This window comes from Scyliorhinus canicula, chromosome 18 (genome assembly GCF_902713615.1).
Source record: "Scyliorhinus canicula chromosome 18, sScyCan1.1, whole genome shotgun sequence".
NCBI lineage: Eukaryota > Metazoa > Chordata > Chondrichthyes > Carcharhiniformes > Scyliorhinidae > Scyliorhinus > Scyliorhinus canicula.
The window spans coordinates 125,308,404-125,328,839 of record NC_052163.1 but is presented as its reverse complement, the minus strand read 5'-3'; the positions used below and the strand labels follow the sequence as shown (position 1 = coordinate 125,328,839).

Sequence of the window (20,436 nt, the reverse complement as noted above, 5' to 3'; positions counted from 1 at the left end):
TCTCAAACGTGCATTCCCTGCGAGATGTTGTAATTCGCGAGCAAAAACGAGTTAGCCTGTTTGTGAAACAAGTTTAAAGCTTTGCCCTGGGGTTCTTTCCAGCGGGTTGAAAGACAGACTCTGCTCATTTCCAGCATCTTCTGCTTTTATATCTGTGCCCTCATCATGTGGACTCAGCCAGAACGACTCTCGCCTTCAATGATCAGCGACAACCGCACTGAATTAAAACTATTACAAAATAAAAACTCTCCCTGGGGAAGGGGGCTGGAATTAGGCTCTGACTAGCTGATAAATAAAGGACAGGCGTTGTCCTGAGTTGGGGGGGGGGGGGGCACAGAGAGAGGGGCTGACTTGTTTTGGAACATCAATTAGAAATGAAATAAATATCTTTATGCGAGGAGGGGAAAGGCTACATCAGAAATGTAACCAGAAATGTAGCCAGGAAACCTTGGGACCCAAATGTAGCCAATGGGTGGCAGAGGGTGGCGAGGCCCCCACGTGGGCCGGGCCGGGCCAGCGGCGTCGCCATTGGTCGGCGGGGCGCTGGTAATTGACGAGTTGCGGTGAAAACATTCGATTTCACTCCAAGAAACCGCGTGTCCTGATCTTAGCCAGCCTATAAAGTCTATTTCCAAAAAAACCCGGTCCTGCCTTAGTTTCTGCAACCAGCACACCCCCTCCAGAAAAAAAATATTCATTTACCTTTTCTATTTTCTCTCTCGCTGTCCCTTCCCACCCCCTTCTTCTTCCCTCCTCTCTTTTTTTTTGTTTGCGTGTGATTTATTAATCTGTCTTTTCTTACACATCAGCCAGGACGCCCGGAGGAGAGACAGAAAGGAGAGAGAGAGAGAGAGAGAGGAGGGGGGTGAAAGAGAAAAAAAAAGTATCCGACATTACTGACAGATTTATGAGCCAATTGCGCACCATCGCCTGAAGGCTACATGATTTGATCCCGGCAGAGAAGAAGTGCTTGTTTGAATTAGCCCATTTGAACAAAGGGATCCAGGGGATGTACAACATTGTATTACACTGTGTTTGATCGCGGCTGGGTTGTTTACCCCCCCCACCCCGAAACCACTACCACCTCTTTCTCCCCCCCCCCCCCCCCCCAAATCTACATTATTCGGGGTGGCTGCTAATCTAGAGGATCGCGGCAAGGCTGGAGGATTTCCTTCGTTAGCAACACGGCGGAAAAATGTTTCCCCACAACCGTCCGTCGGTAAGTGATCTCTGCTCTTGTTCGCAGTGCGAGAGGAGCCGCTTGCCTAACACTGCCACCCTCTTGTTATATTGTGGCCTATTTCTCTCCTTCCAGATGCAGTTTCAGTGATATTGACACAGGGGTGGTGCTGCTGGCTGGGGGGGGGGGGGGGGGGGGAGGAGGAGGAGGCTAATGGTGATTAGTTTGGGGAGGGGTGTGAGTTTCACATTGTGAACCTCCTTTGCAAATGTGCATCCCCCCCCCCACCCGGGCTGGGGGCTTTCTGATTAATCTGGAGGCTCAAGTGTTGTTGTTCTGCCTTTAGCTGGGAACTCGACACACACACACAAAAACTCTTAGTAACAACTGGAGAAAATGGAGATGGATTGTCACTGTGGGGGGGGGGGGGGGGGGTAGGGAGAGATAGGTTAGGCTAGGGAATCCGTGGATTGCGACTCCCAAGTGAATTGGCTTTTAATTTGTTTACACCGTATGGTAAATCAATCTGAGACTTTTTCAAAAAAAAAATCCAAAGATCCATCCCGCCCACAGTTTTACAAACGCTCTTTAAGCGGAGGGGCATGTGCCCTACACGTGTGTGGGGCAAGGAAGGCTTTTTGTAATTGCAGCCAGTTGTTTACATTGCTATCTGGGGTGGGGGTGCTGGAGGTCAGATAATTCTGGGTGCCTGTCACGGTGCTGTCTGTCTGTACCGTGACCCCCCCCCCCCTCTTTGCAATTTCCCTTGTTAGTTGAGGATATATGGGAGGGCTGACTGACTGTCACACTTTGCCTTGTGGTTACTGCAAGTGGGTTGATTTCTCTCTCTCTATCCATCCCTCCTCCCGATCTGTGCAGGATGACACCACCACTCCTTAAACGCTTCTGTGGGTTCCACTGCGTTACAGCAATGGCGAGGGTTGCTGTCAACACTTAAAATGAAAATCCCCCATTGATTTTTTTTTTCTCTCTCTCCCCTCGGATAACTTGGTAACTTGAGCTTTTTGTGCACTCCCCTCTTCTCCCTGACATGCCATTTTGTACTTACACCCCCCCTAATTGGAAGAGTGAGACTTAAGATATTTCTGGATTGAGCCCACATTTAAAATGGCCTTCCTTGTTAGTAAACTCGTACAGGACAGGAGCCCATTCAGCCAAATCATGTCTGCTCCAGCTCTTTAAAAAAAAATATAGAGCTACCCAATTAATCTAACTCTTCTCGTCCTCATTTTCAAGACTGCGTCTAAATCCCCTTTGTAAAATTGCTACTGGATCTGTTTCCATCACCCTTTCAGATACATATGCATGCCTCATAAAATCACAGTGCAGCAGGAGGCCATTCGGCCCATCCAGTCTGCACTGACCTTTTACCCTGCCTTTTAAAAAATAAATTTAGAGTACCCAATTCAGTTTTTCCAATTAAGGAGCAATTTAACATGAAGGTTCTTTCATTTTTCCTGCCTCTGTAGATAGTTCAGGCAGTGCCCTATTTGCCCCCTCCCCCCTTCACCAACATTCCGACTCCCTCCCTCCCCAACAGCCCCCTTCCTTTCTGTTGGTACAGAGGCGAGGGTATCTGGTCTCTCCAGCGCAAAGTTTAGTGCTTGTACCATTTGTTTTTTGTAGAAATGTGTTTGAACTGTTTTAATAATCAGAGTATTCCCCCCGCTCCCCCCGTATATTGGTACTGAGGGGAGGGTACCCTGTTTCTCCAACACAAAATGAGTGGTTGTACCATTTGGCCTTGTATATTTTTTTTACTGTTTTAATAAAAAGATATGGCCAATCCACCTATCCTGCACATCTTTGGGTTGTGGGGGTGAAACCCACGCAAACACGGGAGAATGTGCAAACTCCACACGGACAGTGACCCAGAGCCGGGATTGAACCTGGGACCTCAGTGCTGTGAGGCAGCAATGCTAAACACTGTGCCACCATGCTTTTCTGCCCCCCCCCCCCCCACTACCTAGGTCAGGCCCCCACCCTACACCTATTTTTGTAATATTTTAAACTCTATATTTTGGCCTTAAATGTGATGTACATGTGAAACCTTTTTGGGCAGTAGCTATAATCCTGAGTCTGAATTAGGATGACAAAATGATTAATGTTCCACGTGAGGACCCCAGGTTGATTTGTTTATATCGTGCGGGAAGCACTTAAGAACATAGGAATTGGTAGAATGGGAAAAAGGCCAATTTAGTTCATCTTCTGTCTTTCTGGTAGTTGCATAATTCAATGATAATGGGCTTGTTGGCTAATCATTGGTAATCAATCTCTGTCAATTAGTCAACTGCCCCAGACGGGAGACCAATTAATTGCCAGTGGTGGAAAGTATGAAATGTAGAGCTGGAATGGTGAGCTTTTACCCTTGGAGTGCTCTGTGGGCTTTTCCTCATTTGATGGGAGGAACGTTGGGGAAGTACGTAGATGCTGCCAAATGGTTCAAACAAAGGGTTGTGGAAATCCATAATTTTCTCCCCTAAGAGAGTGTGGATGCTGGTCCAATGACTGAGGATAAATGATGCACGGCAGTTTTTATTAATGGAGCATATTAACATAGTCAAATTTCTTGCCTCTACATAGGAGTAATACCAAATAAGATTTGACACTGAACCACAGAGAGATATTAGAACAGGTGCCAAAGGCTTGTCCAAACAGCTAGCTTTGCAGGAACATTGTTAAAGGAGGCGAGAGGTGGAGAAATTTGGGGAGGGAATTTCAAAGCTCAGGGTAGGTATGGCACACCACTAGCGGGGGGGTTGACAATGGATGGATACAGAAGAGGATGCAATTGGAGGATTTCAGCGGAGGCTGGAGGAAATTGTAGAAATAAGGAGGGGGCAATGCTATGGAGGGATTTGAAAACAAAAATGAGTATTTAAAAAAATTAATTTAGAGTACCCAATTCATTTATTCCAATTAAGGGGCAATTTAGCGTGGCCAATCCACCTACCCTGCACATCTTTGTGATGTGAGGGCGAAACCCACGCAGACACGGGGAGAATGTGCAAACTCCACACAGGACAGTGACCCAGAGCCGAGATCGAACCTGGGACCTCGGTGCCGTGAGGCAGCAGTGCTAACCACCGTGCTGCCCCAAAAATGAATATTTTAAAACCAGGATGACTAATTGGCGTTGAGGTACAGGTTTGCCATGTTCACCCCGGGGGTTGTCTGTATAGATGTTTACAGCATGGAAACAGGCCTCTTGGCCCAGCATTGTCCAGGCTGCCCAGTTTCTATCACCAAGCTAGTCCCACTTGCCCGCCTTTGGCATAGAGTAATATGTGTCAATGTTTTCTTCTATATTAGTCTTATTAGAGATTTGCCTTGTGGAGTTATGTCTGGCAACCAATGCTGAAAGTGCAATGGGCACATAACATTTTTATTTGCCAAGCAGTAGCCTAAATTGTGTTACATAGAGTTACATAGAAGGAGGCCATTTGGCCCATCGAGTATGCACCGACCCACTTAAGCCCTCACCTCCAACCTATCCCCGTAACCCAATAACCCCTCCTAGCCTTTTTGGTCACCTAAGGGCAATTTAGCATGGCCAATCCACCTAACCTGCACGTCTTTGGACTGTGAGAGGAAACCGGAGCACCCGGAGGAAACCCACGCAGACACTGGGAGACCGTGCAGACTCCACACAGACAGGGACCCAGCAGGGAATCGAACCTGGGACCCTGGCGCTGTGAAGCCACAGTGCTATCCACTGTGTTACCGTGCTGCCTGTGTTCTTGGGTTCCTCAGCCTTTTCCCGTGCCCGCACTAAAGGCGAGACGGTCATTGCCCAGGCACCGAGCTTGACTAAAAGTAAGGGTTCAGTGGCTACTGTGACAGTGCTGCTGAGTGTCCACCCCAAACACAGCTGCTTGAAGCTGTTCGGCAATGAAGCTGGGTTGTTTTTCCATGATGTTTTGTGCCATTTGCATCTTGCATCCTATGCACATACACAAAAAGCAAAAATGCCTGTGTGAATAGTTACAGACTCAAGAATTGTTGTTATGTGAACAGGCCTACTGGATGGAGTAAATATATTTGGATAAAACTTGTGAATTTACTGTTTAAGGAAAAATTAAGTTGGGGTACATTTCAGTTTCAATAACGTGGTCTGTCTTGAACAATTTTCTTGTGAAAGTTTGAGATGAATGCTGTGATTCATGCACTGCTGGAATGGATAGAAGACTGTGTTTCTTTCTCTTCTTGAAAGAGTTCCTCACGTCACACTGTTATTCCCCCCCCCCCCCCCCCCCCCCCCAAGCAGCTGAGCTTGCAAACCTGTATCAGCTCTCTAACCTGCTGGCCATCGCTGTCTAATTTGGCCCCCTGTTTTTCCCCTTTCCCGATTTTCTAATCCCCGGGCAGTCACCATTTTGAGAGCTCTAAACATATGGCTTCATCCGAGGTGACCTCATTTGAGCTAAACGGGAACGAATCTCTTCACTCCCCCCTCCTGTCTGCCTGTCTTTACGTGTTCGACTTTCTAATTCCTACAGAGTTTCAATAACGCTCCCCTGACCCATTTCTCACTCTTCCCAAATACCTTTTCAAAGCCACCATCTCCTCGCCTAATGTTTCCCCCTGTATGGTTTTAAAAAGTAGAACACTTTTTTTTCCTCCTTTTTCTTTGATCTCCATATATTTATCTTACTCCCATTTCCCGCCTTCTGAGACATTGACCTCTACGGGGCAGCAACAACCCTGCCTCATATAAATTGCCTTTCATCATGTGAAAGCCTACAGAGCAGGCATTAACCGACTATGTACAGCTGTTGAGGACATCACAGCTGAGTCTGTCCTGTCTACACCTGCACTTTTCAGCAGGAGTCGCTGGATAGTAATCAGAAGTGGGAAGCCAAGCTGCTTTTTAATCTATCCCCCTCTCTCTTTTCTCTCTCTCTCTCTCTCTCTCTCTCTCTCTCTCTCCCTCTCTCTCCCCCCCCCCCCCCCCCCCCCCTGCCCTGGGGCAAAATGCCAATTGCTGATACCAGCTAGAGGAGTTTGGGATTAAACCTGGGACCTGCTGCTGCACATTGTTTATCAGTACACCACGGGGTGCACTTGTACCTAACACCATTGGGGGAGTAGTTCCCTCGCTTTCTCGCCCCACCTCCCTCTCACCATGTGTTCTGATAGAAATATTGGATTATAGCAATGAGGGAATAGGCTGGCTACTTGATATTGCACAGAGCTTGCACCACAACTGACTCTTTATTGGATTAGCAGATGAAGTACTTGACACAAAAGTGATAATTCTCATTTGCATGCAGTTAACCAGCCACTGTAACTCTTAATGACTGCTGATTAGATTTCTTTTTTCAGAAACCAATACAGTAAAACCCACTGATACAGAGCTCAATGGGTCAGACTTACACTCACTTAGCAGCAGGCTTACATTTAGTGATAAGGGATGAGCAAATCTCCCTCGGTACTTTTGGCAGCATCTGATCTTGTAAACCCGTCAGGTATGCTGATATATAATAGTCTTATGGTGCATGCTTTATATGTATCTTTTAATAAAGCCTCAGACTTGCCCTGAGATAGCCTAAAGCAATTTCTAATAAAAATGGTATCGGATTTTTTTTTTAATATTGTAGAATAACATCTGCTTGGCTCCATCAGGAAAGGTCATGGACAGAAACCCTAGTCCAGGAAATGTGTATCGTCCAGGCTGACATTTCAGTGCAGTAGAAGGTGCAACATTGTTTGAAGGGTCTGCCCTTCCGACAATCTACTTAAACTGGAGTCGTGTTTGGCTGTACAGGTGGATCTTGTAAAAGATATCACAGCACTATTTTCACGAACTGGGAGTTGTCCCAGCCTCTTGACCAGCTGTGCCACCCCCAATCATCAGTTCCACCATTGCTGCCAAAGACAGATTGGCCAACCATTTGCTGCCCCATTTCGACCCCACAACCCTGCTGCTGTTTCCAGGAAGTCCTTGGGTCTACCTTTTAAAAAAAAATTTAGATTAGCCAATTATTTTTTCCTATTAAGGGGCAATTTAGCGTAGCCAATCCACCTACTCTGCACATTTTTGGGTTGTGGGGGCGAAACCCACGCAGACACGAGGGAGAATGTGCAAACTCCACACGGACAGTGACCCAGAGCCGGCATTCGAACCTGGGACCTCAGCGCCATGAGGCAGTTGTGCTAACCACTAGGCCACCGTGCTGCCCGTCCTTGGGCCTACCTTGCTACTGCCTCCTGAACAGGGATGTGCTCGACTGCAGGATGCAGCGCTCCAAACAGCGGGAGTGCCGTTTATCTTTGTGCGATACGTTTGTCGAGTACCCCGGACGCTTGAGGAGCCACCTTCTTAAAACTTAGAAAAAACTTTTTCTTTTGAAAAACAATTTAGAGCCCGCAATTCATTTTTTTCAATTAAGGTGCAATTTAGTGTGGTGAATCCACCTACCCTGCACATCTTTGGGTTGTGTGGGTGGAACCACCACAAACACGGGAGAATGTGCAAACTCCACATGGACAAAAAACCCAGGGCCGGGATCGAACCTGGGACCTTCGTGCCGCGAGGCAGCAGTGCTAACCACTGGGCCGCCGTGTTGCCCAGATCCATGTTCCCATTAATCTAGATAGATTTTTTTTTTTTTTATAAATTTAGATTACCCAATTATTTTTTCCAATTAAGGGGAAATTTAGCGTGGCCAATCCACCTACTCTGCACATTTTTTTGGGTTGTGGGGGCGAAACCCACGCAGACACGGGGAGAATGTGCAAACTCCACACGGACAGTGACCCAGAGCCGGGATTCGAACCTGGGACCTCAGCGCCTTGAGGCAGCTGTGCTAACCATTAGGCCACCGTGCTGCCCTTAATCTAGATAGATATCTCCAATTGCTGAATGTGTACTGAACAGAATTTGGTGCCTAGACTGGGCAGTTTTCCCGCAAGTGTTTCCGACGATTGACAAATAACTTGGGAGGAGTTGGAGGGGTGATTGAAGAAAAGATGGCGTTGGTGGAATCTTTTTGAACAGGGTTGATCAGTGCCGCTGCCTGCGCCTCCCTAAGTAGTTGCTGGAGTAGCAAAGGCCTGGGGGTGCTTTGACTGCTGGGTTCAGGGAAAGGGGGGATGTATCTTTGAGCGCAGCTTTGTAATCATTCAATCCAGAGATGGAAATAAGGCGGAAAAGATTCCTTTTAACACTGGAGCAATATTTCAGATCTACATCGAGTCACATCACAAATGCTTTGATCAAGCAGCTTGGTCCTCATTGGGAAAAGCAGGCTTGTGCCATTGTGCCTGAACTTGGATTGAATATGCCTGTTCACATAGCGCGTTGACTGTGCAGTCATGCCTGACTTGCCACCATAGCTTAAATGAATTTCCCAAACCCATTTTATCACTGCTAAATCTAGGTTACGTTTAAAGTCAGTTTTATGGTGTGATTTTTATACATAGCCACAGCTATGTAGGTGGCGCAATATTAAAATAACCCAAGCTGTCCCCGTGTCTGCGTGGGTTTTGCCCCTACAACCCAAAAAAAATGTGCAGAGTAGGTGGATTGGCCACGCTAAATTGCCCCTTAATTGGAAAAAATAATTGGGTAATCTAAATTTATTTTAAAAATAAATAAATAAATAACCCAAGCTGTGCAAGTCTTCAGGCTGTAGATATTTTTTGGCATCCCTCCCCTCATTCCAGCTCATCAATGATTGGAAAAGCTGGTGAATACACCACATGCATCTTCTAATACAAAACTTCTATACAACACAACTGACAAGTATAGTTATTATTGGGTGAAAAGGTAGTGTGTGTTTTCTCTGCTTTGTAGACAATCGGAGTGAAAATGGATGGAACTCTTTGACATGTTGTGGTATGAGTTTTAAAAGCTAGCTACTGATGGGATTTAAAGCAATGACTCTAATGACGGGAAGCAATTGTCTTGCCATACTGCGTTACTGAGTGCAGCTTTTCTACTTAGTTTAATGGCTTCTCAATAGGTAGGGATGGGAACTTCCCTCGAATACAATCTATGAAGCGAGTGAATGGAGATTGCTTTATTTCTGTAACTGAGTCTTTCTCTATTAGCTTTACCCTGATTTCAAGCTGCAGTCCACTGGTGCGTTGCCCAAGTGACGTCTGTCACATGCGAGTGGAGACAGTAGTGAGTGTTGATGAGCTCTGTGATTGCAGGGGGCATCACAGTCATGCCCACCCTGACCAGATTACCTGTATCGGAATGCACTATTTCCACCTAACAGAAGCTGTTGGATGGAGATGAGGAATTGGAGCTGTGTCCAATCTCCTCTTTCTTTTTTTTTTAAATTTAGAGTAACAAATTATTTTTTTCCAATGAAGGGGCAATTTAGCGTGGCCAATCCACCTACCCGGCATATCTTGGGCTTGTGGGTGTGAAATCCACGTAGACATGGGGAGAATGTGCAAACTCCCCACGGACAGTGAGCCAGGACCGGGATTGAATCCGGGTCCTCAGAGCTGTGAGGCAGCAGTGCTAACCACTGAGCCACCATGCCACCTACCCCCCCTCCCCATTACACCCCCCCCCCCCCATGCCTATTAAGGTCCCGTTTGAGAATTCCTTCACCCATAGATTCTTGCTACTGGGTTGTGTTCCATGCCTGCCAAGTGTATTTGAATGAAACGGTGATGCAATCTAGATGGTTGATGCAAAGGGTGCACTCAGTGTTGAAGCCTGTGCTTTTATTTTTTAAATTTCTATTTATTTATTTATCCTTAAATTTAGAGTGCCCAATTAATTTTTTCCAATTAAGGGGCAATTTAGCGTGACCAATCCACCTAGCCTGCACATCTTTGGGCTGTGGGGGCAGAGCCCACACAAACACGGGGAGAATGTGCAAACTCCACACGGACAGTGACCCAGAGCCGGGATTGAACCTGGGACCTCGGCACCGTGAGGCAGCAATGCTAACCCACTGCGCCACCGTGCTGACCTAAACCTGTGCTTTTTAAACCGTGTTTGTTTGAACTGTCCAGCTAGCAGCGTGAATCTGGGAGCCATGGTCAGGCATAGCGGGAGCAGTGTGTGCCAACCATGTGTACCAGGGGGAGAGGGGGTCTGTGTGTGTGTCTTGTCAGAGTAGGTAACCTTGTGGCAATGTTTACAAATGACTGGACGTAGGTGCTGTTTCTCTGCTGCTCCAATAAGATTTCTTTAGGCTCCAGTTCGTTAAGTTCCAGATATGTAATTCTGAGGCTATATGAAGCTCTGGTCGGATGCCATTTGGAGTATTGTGAGCAGTTTTGGGCCCCGTATCTAAGGAAGGATTTGCTGGCCTTGGAAAGGGTGCAGAGGAGGTTCACAAGAATGATCCCCGAAATGAAGAACTTGTACGAGAAACGGTTGAGGACTTTGGGTCTGTACTCGTTGGAGTTTAGAAGGATGAGGGGGGGGGGGGGATCTTATTTAAACTTGCAGGATACTGCAAGGCCTGGATTGAGTGGACATGGAGAGAATGTTTCCACTTGTAGGAAAAACTAGAAGCAGAGGAAACCATCTCAGACTAAAGGGGCGATCCTTTAAAACAGATGTTCAGCCAGAGGGCGGTGAATCTGTGGAACTCTTTGCCTCAGAAGGCTGTGGGGGCCACATCACGGAATGTCTTTAAGACAGAGATAGATAGGTTCTTGATCAATAAGGGGATCAGTGGTTATGGGGAGAAGGCAGGAGAATGGGGATGAGAAAAATATCAGCCATGATTGAATGGCGGAGCAGTCTCGATGGGCCGAGTGGCCTGATTCTGCTCCTATGTCTTAAGTTGGGGTCCACCATCTGCATTGCTACAAATGCTTGCTGCTCTGTGAGTTAGCTCTGAACTGACCTGCTTGCTGTAACCACCTTAAATATTATGCTTGACTAGATTCTTGTCAGATGTGATGAAAGAGATACTGTGTTAGTTTACCTACTAAACCAAATGTGAGGAGCGGGTAAATGCAGAAGGGGGGGGGGGGGGGGGTTTGCCATCTGTCACCATTATTCCTCCATTTAGGAATAGCTCGAAATCTTGATTTTTATTCTCTTTCACCCCCCCCCCCCCTCCCCGCCTCCCACTGTTGCCACTGAATGAGAATTCAGCAGGTTTATTAAATGTTCCTGTGCGGTTGCGATTCTTTCCCAGTCACTGTGATCCCCCATGGAGGGTGATACATTGCATGAATATACCCCAAACTATTTCTATCCATCTCTCTCTCTGTCTCTCTCTCGCTCTCTCCAGGTTCCACCATCTGCTACCCCAGCAGCAGCATCCCAAACGTTAAAGTTCACATTCCCAGAAACGTTGGATCGGATTAAAGAAGAATTCCAGTTCCTGCAGGCGCAGTACCACAGGTATGGTTGGATAAGAATGGACATGAGCTAATAATGTTTGCCTTGTATCTGGTGGCCGGCCACAAGTGCCTTTCTGTCTGTATTGCACGAGGGGGCACTGTCTTCACATGCTGTGGCTTCCTTACAGCGGCTTGGAAACTATTTTAATTGCAAGGTGAAACCCGTGCTTAATTGAGGCGAAACTTAATGATGTAGCTGGGTCTCCCCCCTCCCCCCCCCCCCCCCCCCCCTCCCACCTCCCTCCTCCCCACATCTCAAGAGGTGGCTTTTGAGAGCAAAATTAGTTGCACCAGAGTAGAGCCCACCGATTCGGGCTTTCTAGGATTTTTACTTGTATTTTCTTTCATTTTAAAAAAAGGTCAGGCGTTGTCCTTTTTCTATTTTGGATCATATTAATCCGTGGCATTGAAGGGATCATGTATCAGTCTGGCGTTTTTTTTTAAAGCTCTTGAGGAGGAAGGAAATGTAGGTTTGACATTGTCTGAATGTATACAGCGCATATCCTGTGACTCAGCACTCCTGTGATTTTTAGAAATTCTTGGATGGTACTTGTTATGCACAGTGGAACTCGGTGCAGGTCACAAGGGCTTTCTCTGTCAGCGGTGAAGGGGCCATTGCCCCTGTTTCCATATTTTCTGGCAGTGAGGGGGAGGAGGGGTGGGTGGGGAGGGGTGCGAGGAGGGATAAGGAATGTATTATGGTTCTCTTTTGGATAATGATTCTCTTTTACAAACAGTTAATGATGCTCGCTGATCTCACTTAATGACCGTCTTTGGGAAAATGATCCCAAGCTACGCTTTGTCAAAATACAGACAGATTTAACTCATGGGTGCAGTTGACTGCGTGCTGCTTCTGCACGGGCTTAGGTGTAATTGCACATCTTTTGACACATCTTCACATAATTTGGACTCGACTGATTGTGTCCGTCAGGCTCTCAACATGTCCCTGCCGCCCGCTTAAGCTACTTCTGCAGCTGCATGCTATCACTATGTACATAATAAACCAGTGACGTCAACAGATCAGAGAATCATTAGCATATAATTAGTGCAGCTCTAGGAAGGCGTATTATAATTTAATGGCTTGATGTGCATTAATTTGCCATGCTGTAAACATTTTGTACATCACACTCAATTAAAGCTCTTCCATTTAGCGTCAACTGGAAGGCTAGTATGTCAACAATTTAAAATATTAGACTAGAGGTCTGGGATTTGAAACAGCCCATGTAATGATAGAGGACACAGGAGTAGCAACTGGTCCAGAACTGCTGCTGTTTCCGCTTTCCTTTCTGACTCCCCCTCTCTCTGTGCACTTGTCAGTAAACAAAAGCAGAACATGCTACAAATGCACAGCAGATCAGTCAGTATCTGTAAATGGAAATGCCACTTAATACTGGAAGGCAGCACGATGACGCAGTGGTTAGCACAGCTGCCTCACTGGGCAGCTTGGTGGCGCAGTGAGTTAGCACTGCGGCCTCACGGCACTGAGGTCCCAGGTTTGATCCCGGCTCTGGGTCACTGTCCGTGTGGAGTTTGCACATTCTCTCCGTGTCTGCGTGGGTTCCGCCCCCACAACCTAAAGATGTGCAGGGTAGGTGGATTGGCCAGGCTAAATTGCCCCTTAATTGGAAAAAATGAATTGGGTACTCTAAATAAAAAAAAAAAAGCACAGCTGCCTCACGGCGCTGAGAACCTGGGTTTGATCCCGGCCCCGATTCACTGTCCGTGTGGAGTTTGCACATTCTCCCCGTGTCTGCGTGGATTTCACCCCCACAATCCAAAGATGTGCAGGGTAGGTGGATTGGCCATGCTAAATTGCCACTTAATGGGAGGAAAAAAATAATTGGGTACTTCTAAATTTATATTTTGAAAAAACATTCAGAAGCTCTTTAGGGAAACTTAAATGGGGTGGGCAACATCTTTATGTTGTATATTTATATAATCTTTATTAGTGTTGCAAGCTGGCTTACATTACCACTACAATGAAGGTACTGTGAAAAGTCCCTAGTCGCCACACTCCGGCACCTGTTCGGGCGCCCAGAGGGAGAATTCAGAATGTTCAATTCACCTAACAAGCACATCTTTCGGGACTTGTGGGAGGAAACCGGAGCACCCGGAGGAAACCCATGCAGACACGGGGAGAACGTGCAGACTCCGCACAGACAGTGACCCAAGCCGGGAATCTAACCCGGGTCCCTGGTGCTGTGAAGCAACAGTGCTAACCATTGTGCTACCGCCCATGTATTGTTGGATTGATTAAAATTGGGATGTGGGGGGTGGGGAGAGAAAAGAAAAGGTAAAGCTGCTGATGAAAGTTGTCACTGTTATGAGGCCATCCGAATGATCCTTTGGCTATATCCGAAACTTCTTACGTATATTGTAATGAAAGCAAAATACTGCGGATGTTGGAAATCTGAAATAAAATGCTGGATAAACCCAGCAGGTCAGCCAGCGTCTGTGGAGGGAGGAACAGAGTTTGATGTTTTGTGTCAAAATGGTCCTTCTACAAATGGTCAAGGGTCATTTAGACTAACTCTATTTCTCTCTGCACAGGGGCAGCTTGTCCTGCTGGGTTTACCTGGCACTTTCTGTGTATGTTGTAAAGTAGCTTCACAGATTTGCAGTTGAATTTCTAATGGCCCCGGGGTTTTCAAATTTTAAAAAGCAGGAAATTCTGGACATATTTGGCAGGTCTGGTAGATCTGTGGAGAGAGAAAACCAGAGTTAGAATGTTTTGAGTCGGTCTGGAGTTGTGAAAAAATGTTTTTATAAAGAAAATGAATTGAACCTCTCTGCAAATAGTCTGATTCTATTTTCCTGCCTTAAATAATTGAATGAAAAGCCCGGTGTTGATAGGTTCTATATATTGCAGGTGAGCTTTTTGAGAAAAAAACAATTGCATTTGTGCTGCTGACCATGATGTTTGACTTCACGGCTAGCTAAGACAGGAGGCCAGACGGCAAAGCCATTTGATTTGCCAATGGGGGCACTTGTTTGTGTTTGGCAAAGGAAGAACTGTGAATAAAAACAACATGGGTGTAGGTATTTTCACAGATATTGCATTTGAAGCCTACTTGTGACAATAAGCGATTTTTATTTCATTTCATATCATCTGCTCCAACAAAGAGCAGTGCACGGCTCCTGATGGAAGGGTCTACTTAACTCGAACCGACGGCGGACCCGCTGATTGGAAACGAGCAAAACGCAAACTTTGAAAGTGTTTTAGTGTGAGTTTGACCTAGTACTTTTCCCCTGAAGAGATTGAGGCATTCAAAGTGCAATGGATACTGCCCTGGGAGAGGTGGGATAGGTGTCAGAGATTCTTGATGGCCCAAATGGCCTCCTGTCTTAGTGTATTCTTTTTAAAAATCAATTTAAAGTACCCAATTTGTTTTTTTCCGATTAAGGGACAATTTAACATGGCCAATTCACCTACCCGACATATTTTTTGGGTTGTCGGGGTGAGACCCACACACACATTTTTTTATTTTTTTATTTTTTTTATAAATTTAGTGTACCCAATTAATTTTTTTCCAATTGAGGGGCAATTTAGCGTGGCCAATCCACCTACCCTGCACATCTTTGGGTTGTGGGGGTGAAACCCACGCAAACACTGGGAGAATGAGCAAACTCCACAATGGACAGTGACCCAGGGCCGGGATCGAACCTGGGACCTCAGCGCCGTGAGGCTACAGGGCTAACCCACTGCGCCACCATGCTGCCCTGACCCGCACACACATGGGGAGAATGTGCAGTTTCCACACGGACAGTGACCCAGGGCCGGGATCGAACCCGGGTACTCAACGCCGTGTGCCAGTTTATTCTTTTAAAATTTAGAGTACCCAATTATTTTTTCCCAATTAAGGGGCAATTTAGCGTGGCCAATCCACCTAGCCTGCACATCTTTGGGCCGTGGGGGTGAAACCCACGCAGACATGGGGAGAATGTGCAAACTCCACACGGACAGTGACCCAGAGCTGGGATTCTAACTCGGGTCCTCAGTGCATCAGTCCCAGTGCTAACCACTGCGCCACATGCTGCCCTGAGCCAGTTTATTTTAATAGACTATGAATCCCTTTGGTCCAAAATGATGGTCTAACCATTCCGTATCAAACATATTATGTTGGGCTTTCAGCCTAGAGGTGGGTAGCGGGTGGGGGAGGGATCTGCCTCCCCCAATAAGAATCCGCATTCCCCCAATGCGGAAGCCACAGGGTGTTTTAAAATGCCCACCTTGATGCTCTGGGATTTCTTCCCAGTTATAATAAAACAGCTCTTTTGCCTTTGCCCCTCCTTGCCTCTCCCATGTTCTCTCCATGCCAAGCTACACCCCACAACCTGCTCCCCATGGGCTTCCTATGGCACTTCCATGCTGATTCTCCAAGTACACATGCTGCACAGAACTAACTAATCCTATAGCAGTAATGTCATATGTGTGATGATGCCTTTTTTCAAACTTAACTTATTTGTACTTGCTGTAAAAATACAAACTCCTTTCACTGTAGCCCAACAAGCGTCAATTATCCAAACCTTTAAAGTAGCTTTATCAGAAACAACAAGGGCTTGACACTGTTTTGTAAATAAACAATAGAGAAATATATCCAAGGGTAAAAGCTGTCAATCAAGCAGTGTTTTCCATTCGGTGCAGCTGTGTCAACAGACTGTTGGATATCTGGGAGCTGAGCTGACTTATAGGGCTGTGGCAGATGCAGTTTTTAAAGTTGTGAATTAATCACTGTCATTTATGAAAAAGTTTCATAAAATATTTTATAGGGTTCATTAATTAAAAAAAAAAAATTATTTAAAGTCCAGAATTCACTTTTTTAAAGGGGAAATTTAGCGGCGCCAATCCACCTATCTCGCACATCCTTGGGTTGTGGGGGTGCGACCCACGCAGACACTGGGAGAATGTGCAAACTCCACATGTGACCCGGGGCCGGGATCGAACCCGGGTCCTTGGTGATGTGAGAGAGGTCGTTGATTCTGTACAGAATATGTACGGGGTGAATGGGCATTCCAGTCCCATAGGCTGGCATTGGCTTTTGGGGTGGTGGGTACAGATGCATCGCATGCCATGTAAGAGTAGGCAGGGCCATGAATGATGGGGCATAGGTTGCATGGGGATATGAGGAGCCATGGAGTGGCTAGACGGGCACAGTTTGGCATGGGTAAGACCTTCTGAACTTGCCTTTCATAAGGTTTTCTCCTCCAGACTATGGTTCCCAACATCTTGAATAGCTGGCCTGAAATTGCGGTGGGCTAGGAGATGCCTTTCCCCCCAATAGAGCTGGCCAGGTCAGGAGAGTAGGGTGTGATCCGTACTCTTATCCTGCCTTGAGGAAAATTGGGGGGTTCCAGGAGTGGGGCCTTGAATTGGGTGCTGGATGCCATTTTTAAACGTCTGTGGAGTCTTTCTAATTCGGTGAAAATCCAATCCATTGCCGTCCATTTTTATTCCATTTGATCTCCTAAGTACATGCATCCGAGACAACTTTCAAACCTCAGCTAGTGCTGCCTTTGAACTAGTTGGGGCATTTTAGTAAGTTTTTTCCAGGCTGCTTTCCACGTGTGGAGCCCTACTATCTGGGAGTGTGGTTTGCAGAATAAGCACTAACTTTGTAACCAAAGCAGAATAGCTTTGTATACTCCTGCAGAGGGTGGTGAATTTGTGGAACTCGCTGCCCCATAGCACGGTGGAGTCCAAATCATCAAATGGTTTGAAGAGGGAGATAGATATATTTTTGATTTTTAAAATAAAAACAATGGGTTAAAGGGATATGGGGAACGGGTAACGAGGTGACTTTGAGACCAGGAAGAGATCAGCCATTATCTGATTGGCTGTAAGGTGAATTGCTTACTTCTCCTATATTCCTATATGCTGAAAACTCACTGCAGTGCAGCGTCCAAAATGTGTGCAACTGTTCCCTTTGTCTCCCCCCCCCCCCCCCCCCCCCCCCCCCCCCCCGCCAATACCACTGGACTGTGATTTGCATTTTTTCCCCCTGATTTTTGTGCACTACTAATCCATGCTATATCCCATTTACCCATCATTCCTGGGCTTGTTAACCTATGCTGATTCCAAGTTAAGTGACCACATGAAAATTCTCATCCTCGTTTCCAAACCCTTCCATGGCCTCGCTTCTCTGTATCCCTATAATCTCCAATCCTACAACGCTGCACTATCTGTGCTGTTCTAGTTCTGGCCTCTTGAGCAAACCCAATTTTTTTATTAAAAAAAAAAATCATTTCACCATTGGTGGCCATGCCATCCACTACCTTGGTCTCGATCTCTGGAATATTCTCCCTAAAATTCTCTAACCCGCCTCTTCTAAGATTCTCCTTCATAATCTACTCTTGTGAGCAAGCATTTGATGATCATATCTGCTTGTGTTGCTTGATGTTATACTTTTATAATGACCCATGAAGCACCTTGGGATGTTTTACTCCATTAATGCCGCTTTCTATAGAACAAGGGGTCACAGTCTCCCGATCCAGGGTTGGCCATTTAGGACTGAGGTGAAGAGAAATGTCAACACCTGGAAGGTGGTAAACCTGTGGAATTCATACATGTTTTTTTTTTTAAATTTAGATTACCCAATTTTTTTTTCCAATTAAGGGGCAATTTAGCGTGGCCAATCCACCTACTCTGCACATTTTTGGGTTGTGGGGGCGAAACCCACGCAGACACGGGGAGAATATGCAAACTCCACACGGACAGTGACCCAGAGCCGGGATCGAACCTGGGACCTCAGCGCCGTGAGGCGGTTGTGCTAACCACTAGGCCACCGTGCTGCCCTTGGAATTCATACATAAGGCTGTGGAGGCTGTATACATTTTGAGGAGGAAATAGATAGATTTCCAGAGCCCAAAGGCATTTAATGGGATTGGGGAGAGTCCAGGAGATAGAGCCATGATCATACTAAATGATGGAGCAGAATGAAGAGTGGAATGGCTTGCTCCTATCTTCTGTGTGTTACAACAATTCTCAAATGGTACACTCAAATGCCTTTTCTTCTGTTGATGTTGGCAGTGTTGTTCGGCTGTTCTATTCTCATCTATCATTCTGCATGCATCCAATTTTCAGCAAGATATGGATAATAAGGAAGCCCCATTGTCTATGAGTGGGATCGATTGGTCACGTTGCGCTTGACAAGCAGTGCGGTGCATCATGACTGGTAGATGACGGGAGATCCCACTTCCGGCACCTCTGCTCACCGCGCCTCGTGAGATCTAATGCGATCTTGTGAAATGTTGCAAAGTGAATCCCACCCATTATGGGCAGGTCACTTTCTGGCCAATCTGCATATTAGAGTGAGACAGCTAGTCTCCCTCTAATATGTGTTCCTGGGATCTAACCCGATCCCACCTTGGAGATCTTGGGTGTGCGCTGTTCAGTACTGGTCTCCACAAACTGGGACCAGGGGTTTGGAGGCTGCTAGTTGCATGCCCTCTGGGCAGGGTCGTACCCTGCCATTGCCAAGGTGCCAAGCTGACATTTTTTGCGGTGATCGGGTCGGCAGAGGGGGGTCGGGGGTAGCGTTGGGGGCTTGAGAGATTTGGACACCGTTTTATCACTCGTTGCACTGAGGAGTTCCAGCGAGCGGAGCATCTAATGGTAGCACGATGATTAGCACTGTTGCTTCACAGCGCCAGGGACCCGGATTCGATTTGCGGCTTGGGTCCCTGTCTGTGCGGAGTCCGCACGTTCTCCCCGTGTCTGCGTGGGTTTTCTCCAGGTGCTCCGGTTTTCTCCCACAAATACTGAAAGACGTGCTTGTTAGGTGAATTGGACATTCTGAATTCTCTCTCGGTGTATCCGAACAGGAATTTTCACAGTAACTTCATTGTCGTGTTAATGTAAGCCTACTTGTGACAATATTATTACCAATGCCGAAAACTGAGCTAAGTGCGGCCTCATGAGGGAGTTCCCCACTGAGGCCCGCAATCGACCAGGATGGGTGCAAGATAGTGTCCTGGCTCATCTTGCGCTTCGGGACCCTGTTCCCATTCGCTGAGATCGCGTCCTATGTTTCTGTTGTCTAGATGTTGCACACTCTGTTACTTCCTTTTCTGCAAACAACAAGCTCCTATGCCGGAATCAGACCTGGACCCGACATTAAGCAGTGGCTCTTCCCCTTAGGCTGTGGGGGAATGCATCTCTTTATATTTGACATTCCTATCCTTATTACTCTTGGAGTTAGGGAAGTGACTTTGGGCAACTTCTGTTCTGTTGCTATTTTCATCAGGGGGTACCGGAAGATGAGAATCCCTGAAGTCAGACACTGGGTTAAGCGGGTTAAGTATTGACCTTTCACCTCTGGGCCACTGGATTCAAATTCAATCCAGACTGAGCACATGAAAGTCGTCTCTGTTGTGCGAAATGACCTTAGGCAGTCTCAATCCATAGGCCCATATCACTGAACTGCCAAGTGTTTGGCAGTAAATTCATAAGTTCAGTCAGAAAGGGCACTGCATGGCTCGTCAAAGAGACAGACATATAGTAGAGTGCTTTCCTGCAAAGTATATTTTTGGGCTATGTAGAGGGCTCGAGTTAGTGATAAATTATAGGGCACAAGCTTCCGTGTTTGAAGCCGGTTTCTGTTAGACTAGGTGCTATGCCGTGGCTGCTAGCTGCCGAAATTTAAAAAAAAATCTATTCCCAACATTGACGACCTCTTGCCTGGAGGAGCATTTTTTTCCCTAAATGAAAGATTCTCTGTGTTTGCTGTTTTGTCAGAATGAGATAATGCCCTCCAATTCTCATGATTTTACCTGCAGATGAAAATGAAACCAATCCCTTCCCTCCCTTTTAGACAATATACCAATGGGATTTTAAGGGCGATCACGATTTTGTCAGCTTCGCTAGCCTTCTAATAGAGTCTAAAAGTAGGCTCTGCCGGTTTTGG

The 20,436-nt window shown here is 46.5% G+C and overlaps 1 protein-coding gene across 4 annotated transcripts in view; it reads left to right on the top strand.

Annotated features, from left to right (window-relative positions):
- Nucleotides 1-587: 587 nt before the first annotated feature.
- LOC119953674 (transducin-like enhancer protein 1) overlaps nucleotides 588-20,436 on the top strand; it is a 187,872-nt gene continuing 168,023 nt past the window's right edge. For 3 of the 4 annotated variants that reach the window (XM_038778186.1, XM_038778185.1, XM_038778183.1), the window contains exons 1-2: nucleotides 588-1,219; nucleotides 11,422-11,534. In XM_038778186.1, the coding sequence (XP_038634114.1) occupies nucleotides 1,196-1,219; nucleotides 11,422-11,534 (137 nt within the window). In that variant the 5' untranslated portion in view covers nucleotides 588-1,195. The remainder of the gene's footprint in view (nucleotides 1,220-11,421; nucleotides 11,535-20,436) is intronic. The other variant, XM_038778184.1, reaches the window with a different exon arrangement.